Source organism: Ctenopharyngodon idella, chromosome 10 (genome assembly GCF_019924925.1).
Source record: "Ctenopharyngodon idella isolate HZGC_01 chromosome 10, HZGC01, whole genome shotgun sequence".
NCBI classification, from domain to species: domain Eukaryota; kingdom Metazoa; phylum Chordata; class Actinopteri; order Cypriniformes; family Xenocyprididae; genus Ctenopharyngodon; species Ctenopharyngodon idella.
Window position 1 is genome coordinate 10,459,604 of NC_067229.1, and position 10,475 is coordinate 10,470,078.

Sequence of the window (10,475 nt, forward strand, 5' to 3'; positions counted from 1 at the left end):
AATAATGACTTCAGTTTGATCTGTTCGTTAATGACAAACAGATCAAATTGTCTCAATTCTCACAAAACTATCATATGATTCCAGAAGCCTTGGAATATAAAGCACAATTCAGATTTATGATACTTTTATAGTTTTTTTTTTTTTTTTTTTACATTTTGAAGCTTGGCAGCATCAGTCCTCGTTCAGTTTTTGGTAACACTTTAGAATAGGGTTTCATTTGTCAATATTAGGGGCTTGCTCATTGGAGGAACGTTTTCATAGTTCTTATAACAATTGGCGGAAGTACCCACTTTTTGGCGTGTTCGCACCGCAGGAACTGGGAACGAGTTTAGTTATAGGAATGCCTTTAGGGTCTAACCCAGCACTATAGGAACTACCAGTGACATAAGTGTTCGGTGACTGGCTGAAAGGATGCCATTCGAAACACAGGCACCCTGCATTTTCAAAAAGCCGTGTAAACACAGTTTACATATACACAAACATGAAAAAACAGCGATAGATTGACTGACACAGAAGTCCAGGCACTTCTCAACCAATCACGGCGTCTTCCATCCTCCAGTTGTCGACATTGTTAAATGCCACGCTTAAATGACTGCGCTGTCGGCTGGTTTACGTCATTTCAGCTTCCTGTTGAGGGTGTGATCGCAACTAGGAAAATGGCCCTAGGGGAACATTTAGTTCTTCGGGGACCGTCCTGGTGGCTAGCTCCCATAACTGAATTCCTATAACTACCCGGTGCAAAAGCCCCTGTTAGCTAACTACATTAGTTATCATGAATAACAATGAACAATACTTTGACAGCATTTATTAATCTTAGTTCATTTTAATCTCAACATTCACTAGTTAAGATCAAAAGTTGTATCTGTTAACATTAGTTAATGCACAGTAAACTAACACAAACATGAATTTATTAACTAACAATAACAATGGTTAAAGGGTTAGTTCACCCAAAAATGAAAATTCTGTCATTAATTACTCACCCTCACAAGACTTTCGTTCATCTTCAGAATGTAAATGAAGATATTTTTGATGAAATCTGAGAGCTTTTTGTCCCTCCATTGACTTGATTGCAGATTTAATTTAGGCTTTTATTTACATATAAACATACAATAACCTCGCACATCAGTTACGATACACTGAAGCTCAAGCAAGATTGCTTGATGCGTACAAGAACCATTGAGGTTCACGCAGCATATTTGAGCTTCCAGAAGAGGTTTGCTCTCACACATCAAGCAGGTTCGGTTGAGCTTCTGTTTATGTTTGCTGATCAATGTTTATATGTGAATAAAAGCCTAAATTAAATCTGTAAATCTGTCATAAAAAGCGATCGAGTCTCTTCAGAAAATTTGGACTAAACCGCTTGATTCATATGGATTAGTTTTACAATCTCTAAGCAATTGCGTAGGCTGTCAAAGGAGGGACAGAAAGCTCTCAGATTTCCTCAAAAAGATCTTCATTTGTGTTCTGAAGTTGAACGAAAGTCTTACAGGTGTGGAACGACATGAGGGTGAGTAATTAATGACAGAATTTTCATTTTGGGGGGAACTAACTCTTTAATAAATGCTGTAAGATTATATATTACTCAATGTTAGTTCATGTTAAAGCATTATCTAATGTTAATAAATGAGAGCTTATTGTAAAGTCTGACCACTTTTTTAGTAGACTATCCCTTTAAGAGATAAGTATTTAAATTCTTTCTTTGTTGCTTACAAACTCTCAGTCTTAGCAAATAAGGTAAACTTAGTTTGTATATAAAATTATGTCAAATCTGTAAGGCTTTTTTTTTTCATTTTCAATCTACATGTGTGTCTTTGAGTGTCAGCTAGTTGTAAAGGTCCTTTTTTTGGATGACAGGTCAATAGTGAGATGAGAAATGAGAATGAGAAAGTCTCCCATCATCAACATTTTATGCTCTCTTACGTCATTTTGAGTCTTTCTTTATGTTTTAATGCCCTTATAAATAACATGTCTGAGACAAAAGCACTTCCTTTGACATATTTGACGGGGGCTATAGCAGTAGATCATGTCGCCAAACTACGATCTCCTTGTGGATTCCTTCAGAGAGTCTTGGCTCATCCAGATGAAACGTCCCAAGCACTGGAGAGTGATAAAAACCTTGTCGTCGCAGGCCCCTGCAAACTCTCCCAAGCCTTCTTTAGAGTTTCACTATGATTTACCGCTTTGTAGTACCTGAAAGGCAAGACAATGGCATTTACAAGTGAATGTGATGAGTTGATATATGGGGACAGAGAAGCGTAATTGGTACCAGCCATTCTTGTGGCAGTTACATCGTGCTCTTCAAAGGACAGTGTGACTAATGAAGCGACCCAAGTTTCCCAACAGTCGTCAGTGCCAAAGCAACAGTAACCACTGAATCGGTTCAGAGAGCGTGCAGCGGATGTCGGATAGCGTTCGAGTACGCCACACAAGACTTCTCGGGCTTGGTTGGATCGCAGCTGAAGCTTTGCTGCACAGTCTAACCTAAAAGGAATTTATTAGCATTCCGGCTGATTACTTTGACTGGCCGTTCCCGTCTGTTGTGGTAACCGTCTGAAGATTATATGATGTTTTGCCATTAGTAAACGCAATCAAATGCGAGTCTATTGATCAAAAGAATAAACGGATATTTTGTTTCTCTTTTTTGTGGGTCACATAAAACCACAAAATGCTTTTTCGCACAGGCTGTATTTCATATGTGCCAAGAGTGATGATTTGCCATCTTGATATGTGTTGCAAAAGGAGGTACGCTTTGTCCTTACTGACCTGGTCGTGTGTTTTCTGGGCTTTCTGCAGCCAGACACGCCATTGGTCGTAGAGTTTGATGCTGACGTCCGTACAGCCGTAAGAGTGTTTGCGCATCCAGCCAAAAAACTGCTTGAGCTCCTTTCGTAGCGTTGAGTTGTGCTCACTGGGCTTTGAATCGCACGAGCCACTATGTGACCTTTCTGCTTGGGAAATAGAAATGAAAATGCCATAACGTCATATTAAAATATTTCTCATGAGTTTTTGGTAAGAAATTACACAAAAACATAACTGTAAATGTTTTTGGCAAATTCAGACCTAAAATACTCATTAAATACTAATATATTATTTATACTTGGACTGGCCGATCATAAAAATAATGACTATTTTTCAACATTTTGACTATTCAATTTGGGATGTATGATATATCAGTTATCAAAATGAATATAGTATATATTATTTCATACTGTTCATTATAATGTTGTTATTCCTAAATACACTTTAAAAAGACTGATTTTAGTTTTCAGTGTTTTATTTTTAATTCATTTAGACAAAATTGTATAGAATTTTAATATAGGTCATTTATCAGCCATAAACAGAAAGTAATTATTAGCTTATCAGTAACAGCCTGAATTTTTCTCAATATTTATAAATCAATTATTTAAAAAAAAAAAAAGTTTATATTACAAAATTATAAAAATGCATAGTGAAAACATCAATGTTTGCCTACATACATTTTTATTTCAACATATTATATGTAATACATTAAAAATTACAACATTTTTGACTGATTATTTTGTAAGTTTGTAAGTTTTTTTTTTTGTATTTATATACTATTATAGTATTTATTAGTATTTTGAATTAGCTATTTTCATTTTCATTTTACTTTTATCAATTCTAATTAATGTTTTTCATCTAATTTTTTATTTCAGCTTTATTTAAATTAATTAAAATGATTTAATTAATATTAATGAATTAATATCAACACTGGTTTGGAATTGATTCATGATTAATGATTCATGAATCAGACAGTTTGAACTGATTCATGAAAATGAATCAGACTTACCAACTCTATAAAAAAATAACTCTTTTGACAAAGGAAATATTGGGAAAATAATCGAATGTCACGTTCTGTTTATAGGAAACTTAAAGGTGATATCCACGACATTGCTTAATTTTAAATCGCCAGCAGATTCATCCCAAATATATTGTGAATATTCAGTATATCACCCAGCTCTATGTTGTACCCATTGTTTGGTATTTTATTGCACTAAGGGCTACATATTTTATATGTGAATCATTTGTAAAACATTTGTTAAATTCAACCTTAGCTGATGACAGTTGCTTAAATGCTGTTGATTGTACAGTGTTGCCCTAAGCGATGTGCACATACCCATGAATAATAGGCTATTTACCATCTCTCTGCTAATGAGCTCCAAAGCATTAAACTTAGAATGCAGGAGGAGGAGCTCAGACTTGCCATAACTCATATTGCTTGGCATAAAACAGAGCTTAATAACATCCTCTCTTTAACGCAAGACATGTAACATCATTTATTATGAACGGAATCTGTTTTTCCCCCTTTAATCTGAACATGCTCTAAAGACTTTTTTAATTTATCAGTCTAAGACAGGCTCAAAGAATTCATCAATTGTCCCCTAAAGCGCTTTGACATTTTATTGAAGTCTTTTGAATATGCTTATGAGAGATCCCTATCAAGTAGCTTGATGTTTTTTTTTTCAGTGTTTACATATGGTTTGAATCTAATTAGCTTATGATGCAGAAACCTAATGTGAAGTAAAGGGACGTTGCATTACTGCTATGAATTTTGCTGTAACTCACCAATGCCAGGTGTTGACGCAGCAGTCGAGTGGCTCCAGTCGCTCCAGATACCTGCCTTCTTCGAGCCGTAGATGCCCACTGGGTTGCAGCGTACTTGGACAAAATATACAGTACCTGCTCTGAGACCTGCTAACCGACATGACGTTTGGTTCCCAGCATCATCTATCACCTGAGGGGAAATAGAAAATAAAAACTAAGAATAACATTTTGAGTATGTGCATTAGACATTATATTGGGGAAGATTTGGGTAAAGCTGTTGACCCAAAAATGCAAATTGTCATAGTTTTTCACCTTCATGTCATTCCAAACCTGTATAACTTTCTTGCGCAAAGCTATCATAATAGTGGTCCATACCACTAGCTTCTGAAGCTGTATGGTAGGTTTCTATGAAGAACAAATAGAAATTATAGTCATTATTTAATGATAAATTTCCCCTCAGTGAGCTGTTAACTGCTGGATCATTGAGTCAGAAAGCTGAACCTGAGAACCAGAATCAGATTAAGTGAACGAATCATTCAATAAAACAAAACTATCTTATGACTTCAGAAGATTATATAGTGCATCTGGACTACCTTTATGAGTCAGTACATCATTTTGGGGTTAGGAAAAGGGTGGCCAGGAGAGTCCTCAAATTCTCATTTTTTGTTCCACAGAACAAAGAAACCTCTGTAGAATTAAGTTTACATGACAACAATGTACTAAAAATGGAAAAATGTTCCTTGTTTTTTTTCATGTACAGGCGACAGCATTGTCAAAACAATCCCCGTTCACACAGATCCGCGAAAAGCAGCAAAAAACGCTGTATTATGCTGCCAAGCCAGTAGTTGGCGATATCACTTTGTAAAGGAACACTACGTGCCTATAGACTGAACATGTAATACGCATGCACATGTATAACCTTTTTCATAAATTCATGGTTTTGTAGTTTACACAGAGATAACAGTATCGTTTTAAAAAAATTGCACTTCAAGAGTTTGCGTTTCAGACCCCTAAACCGCTGTTGTCGTTTAAATGAACGGCCAAAACGCATAAAAAGTTTTCCATTTTTAGTTGAAAATGGTGTTGTGTAAACGGCCCCTAAATAATAACAGAATATTAATTTTAGGGTGAACTATCCCTTTAAATCGGGGGTGTCCTATCCTGCTCCTGGAGGGTCACTTTCCTGCAGAGTTCGACTCCAACAAACCTACTTGGAAGTTTCTAGTGATCCTAAAAATGTATTTATGCCATGTCATAATTACCGTAATGATTCTAAACTGTAAAAAGCCTTTACTTGCTTGTAGAACTTGTAATTACAGCATGTAAACTTGTAATTTTCTGAGAGCTACGACTTGTACCACGTGACCGCTGTACCATCTGACCACTGCAGATTTAAGGAGTGTTCGACTTGAAGCGGTGTATGATTGGTGTATGAGATCAAAGTACCGCGAGAGTGATTTGAAAGCACATGGAGCTTTATTTACGTAATTATGACATGGCGTGAACGCAGCATAAAGACCTTGATTACCTGTTCAGGTGTGTTTAATTAGTCAAAGGCTGCACTGGAATTGGCATACTCTTGAGTAGGTACTTATTTTTAATAAGTACTTACTTTGAAAGTGCTGAAAAGGTATGTACTAAATGGTATGAATGTGTGTAGTATGAATGTAATCCAGACGTACTACATTCACCACGTTGTCACTGTCATGTGACCTGCCAGCATCAATTGCTTCACTGCCATTCACAAATCCGCTCCCATGGCCTCATGGGATAGTAAAGTGTCCATTATATGCACCCTTCAGAATCTTGCAGGAAGAAGTAGGTCATCCGGGCATTTTTTACCATCTCTTTTATGAGTACTGTGAACTTCTTTGGTCACATGCTTTTTTTCACCTACTATATAGTAAGTAAGAACATGATTTTGGATGCAGCCATACTCTGCTGGAAGATGGCCCTCCAGAAACAGTGATCCTAAAAATGCTATCTAAAAATACTTCTTCCTGCGAGATTCTGAAGGGTGCATATGATGGACACTGCTTTAAATTTTGCTTTCTGTTGGACTAAACCAGGTCTGTCCAATCCTGCTCCACACTCTTAAAAATAAAGTTCTTTATTGGCATCAATGATTCCATGAAGAACCTTAAACATCTGTTGAACCTTCTAGTAATCCTGAAGACTTTGATTACCTTGTTCAGGTCGATTTAAATAGGATTGGAGAAAAACTCTCCAGGAAAGAGGACCTCAAGGGTTAGAGTTGAGAACCCCTGTTCTATGGAATCGCTGTGAAACTTTTTGAAAGCATTATTTTCAGGAGTGCAGAGTTCAGCTTAAACACACCTGAACCAGCTAATCAAGGTCTTGAGGATTACCAGAAAGTTCCAGGCAGGTGTGTTGGGGCATGTTGGAGCTAAACTCTGAAGGACGTTGGCCCTCCAGGAGCAGGATTGGACACCGTTGGATAAAACAATTCCAGCCATACCTTCCATTCGTCGCTCTCCTCCACACGGTATCGTATTTGATACTTGGCCTGAAACAGGTAGTCCTTCAGGGCAGGAGGACTGCCCCAACTGACACTTAACTGATCTTCCAGATCACCAACACGGCTCACAAGGACATCAGGAGGCGGATCTGTAGTTACTGAACAGAAATGTTTCACATTACCTAAGACTGTGTGAAAATCTTTTTCAGAACTGTTGATTAAACCCAATAAAAGATGTTAACCATTAAACTATTTATTAAACTCTTACAAGCAGCTAGTTTTCAGCTCTTTGAAGATCCCTTCAAAGAGTTAAAAACTAGCTGCTTGTAATTGAATCTCCCAATAAACCTTGATCGCTGCTCATTAGCTAGATGATATTTTGCCGCTGCAAATGTAATCTCCCATTTCCATTGATGTTTGTGATTGGACGTGCTCCACTGATAGGTTTTTTAATCAAGCTCGCCTTTAGGGCAAAGCCAATCATGGAGAATTCCAGAGCTTATTGTTTCAGAAGATGAGGAAATGAGGGCTTGAAGATGGTGTAGTAATGTAATATCTTTGCTTTTCTCTGCAAAAAGTGCTGACTGATGGATGTAATTTAATTCTGATTAATTCAATTAATTCATTTGTATGTCAAATAAGTAATTCGTCAAATAATATGTGTCAAATAATACATTTTAACCAATTGCCAACAGGCTTTCAGCTGCCCACTGACCTTCAGACTTCTATTTTCACGAGTTGCCTTTTGGAAATGTTTCAGCTGTTGGAAAGTGCTTTTACAGTCTGTAAAAATCTATTCTCACAGACGAGTGTGTGCGCACCATATGCGAGACGTTCAGATGGTTTTGTGCATCTATGCGAGTTGGAAATCGTGATTTCAAGTCACCTTGATCCCAATATCCATTTTTCCATCAAACAAGCATATTTTAGTCCTACTTACCTACATCTAAAATGTCTAAGGTGACCACATCAGAAGTGGCAGATCCAAGCTGATTGGACGCATCCACCCAGACTTCATATGGCGTAAAAATGGCAAGGTCGCGTGGAACGTAGCACATATATGGCTGTCCCGTGTAGTCCTCGCAGTCTTTCTCTTTACCGTACCATCTAGATGGTCATTAAAATGGAAAAGTTGCATACTGAAAGGGATTCTTGCAAAAAATGTGGCAGTATAAAGTTTTTTGATGTCAAAATCTCACTTTAGTTTGTACTTGAGGATGTATTTGGTATTGATGAATGTTTCTCCTTGACTCCCTGGACTCCATCTGCAGCTGAGGTCTTTGGTGTTTCGTGACCAGCATGTCAGGTTGACGGGTTTCTCAGGGGGTGCTGTACATTAAATTAAAACGAAAAGAAGAGGACGGCATGAATATTCAAAAACACATGGCAAAAAACACCAAAACTTGTTAACACACTCACACCCAACATAAATACACGATCCGGCCAACACTTCTCCGTTGCTTCGGTGGCAAACCAGGTTGTCTCCTGACTGCTGCAAGGAGCCATTGAGTTGATGAAGTGTGACGCTTGATTCGGTTGGGCTCAGGACTCTGTAAGTGTTTCTTGCCAAACGTCTGCCGTTCAGCGTCCAGTACAAGGATCTAGCTGTTATTTCCAGCTCGGCGCTAACAGTGCACACTGCAGTCAAGCTCGAGCCGATGCGAAGCACTGGATCCTGGGGGGATATGACAGCCAAGTCTAGGGGTCAGAAGAAGAGGACACTTCATGATTCCAGCAATTTTACAACTGGATTTATGACCGGCAGTTGGAAAGGTTGCACAAGGTCATTTCTTCAGCATTTTAAGTGGTTTTCCATCTTGTAAATATTCGTCTTGTGTGTCCACAGAGCTCATATTTATTCATGTTTAAGATAAATGTTGAGAGGGAACAAAGGCTGGTTTTGAAAAGCTACTTCTGGCCTTCAGGGAGAACAAGTGTTGATGTGGATCATTTCTGCTCCTGGTGGGAGGCGGACAAGCTCTTTAACGTGCCATTGGACTCTAAGGAACATTGAAGAGTTAGGAAACAAGACTGAATTATTAATCTAAAATTATGGTACTTATTGGACACTTTTTCTCCTTGCGCATGGTTTGGAAAAACAGCAATAAAACTGGTGAATTAACACTGAATGTTGTGGATGATTATTCTTGTTGCATAGCAAAGTTGCTATATCATATACTATATCTTAGTGGAAGGATGTATTTTATTGAATTTGCTTTAAAAAAAAAAAAAACTTGTGTCATTAATAATTGTGTCATGAGGCAATTGTTTTATAAAACCAATGTAGCACTCGAGGACTAGCTGTTTTTGTGAATAACACCATCTAATATTTTTACCTCATTTTCTTCTATTTATCAGTGAATGAGTTATTCTAACAGATATTTATTTTATTATCTTAATATAGCGTCTCTGCACACATTTACCGTGGTAACTACAATTAAATGCAAGTTAGTATTAGTGCTGTAAACGATTATAGGATCGCCTTCAAACAGTATGAAAAGCTTGCAGAACCTTTCTGTCATTAAGTTTAATTTATTTTTGATTAAAGTCTCTAATGCTAAATTGCCACTGCTAAAAGTAATAATTCTTCCTTAACTATAGTATTTTAGCGTAAACTAAGGAGAATATGACCTCTAAATGGACATTCCCATGAGTAGAGATGAAAATGAAAACGTCATAAACATTTCCAAAAAAATAACCTTTAAATGAAGATGAAGTTTGAAGACTTTACTTCAAAATAAACTTTAAATACACCTGAAATTGTACTTACGTGCTGTGAGCGCATATGGAAGAAACGCAACAAAAAGCAACATAATGACTGAAATTGTCATTTGTCTGTCGCGCGCGCTCTCAACTCGATTCTTGTCATGCTGATGGGAGCGCGCGTACGCATAATCCATTCTCCTTCACATAAACTGCAGAAAAATAAAAGCCTTAATCACCAGAAAGCTTCGTAAAAATCATTGCTGGATCTGAAAAGCACCATTATGCGGAGAAGACGCTCAGATTCACATTCACTCTCAATTTTAGAGAAGAATCAATATAGTGCACGCCTCAAAAGCTGAAAAAGTTGATTCTTCTGAAGCTCCTCCCATGTCTTACCACACAGCCACAAGTCATTATTACTAGGGCATCTGCAGCCAGTGTTTCCTTTACTCTTTTGTAAGCCAAGTTGGCTTCAACAGAAAATAATAAAATATACCCTTTCCAAAAGTGTCGGCAATTATGTAGTCTAAGAATAAATGCATACTTATTTTTACTTTTGAATTGAAACCTAAAATCTTATAATTTGAATAAATCAGTTTATTATGATTACTGAATAATATGGGTATTTAACTACTTAAATTTGTATATATATATATATATATATATATATAGCCTATATATATATATATATACATATATATACATACACACACACACACACATAATT

The 10,475-nt window shown here is 37.0% G+C and overlaps 1 protein-coding gene across 4 annotated transcripts; it reads right to left on the reverse strand.

Moving 5' to 3' along the window:
* Positions 1-790: 790 nt before the first annotated feature.
* crlf1b (cytokine receptor-like factor 1b) lies at positions 791-10,371 on the reverse strand. 4 transcript variants are annotated; one of them, XM_051907211.1, is made up of 7 exons: positions 9,813-10,371; positions 8,462-8,740; positions 8,242-8,371; positions 7,983-8,149; positions 7,043-7,200; positions 4,585-4,753; positions 791-2,948 (listed from the first exon to the last, which is right to left on the reverse strand). In XM_051907211.1, exons 1-7 carry the CDS (start codon positions 9,940-9,942, stop codon positions 2,608-2,610), a joined length of 1,374 nt encoding a protein of 457 aa, XP_051763171.1. In that variant the 5' UTR covers positions 9,943-10,371; the 3' UTR covers positions 791-2,607. The 4 variants fall into 4 exon arrangements, with proteins under 4 accessions (XP_051763171.1, XP_051763172.1, XP_051763173.1 ...); XM_051907212.1 differs by having other exon boundaries at positions 791-2,945; positions 9,813-10,365; XM_051907213.1 differs by lacking the exon at positions 9,813-10,371 and having other exon boundaries at positions 8,464-8,604.
* Between the last annotated feature and the right edge of the window lie 104 nt (positions 10,372-10,475).

Excerpts from the sequence above, each read along its gene's own strand:
- crlf1b (XM_051907211.1), bottom strand. The coding sequence starts at position 9,942 with ATGGATTATGCGTACGCGCGCTCCCATCAGCATGACAAGAATCGAGTT. Across the intron at positions 8,741-9,812 it reads TCCATATGCGCTCACAGCAC|ACTTGGCTGTCATATCCCCC; the intron begins GTAAGTACAATT and ends TCTGACCCCTAG. Across the intron at positions 4,754-7,042 it reads AGGAGAGCGACGAATGGAAG|GTGATAGATGATGCTGGGAA; the intron begins GTATGGCTGGAA and ends ATTTCCCCTCAG.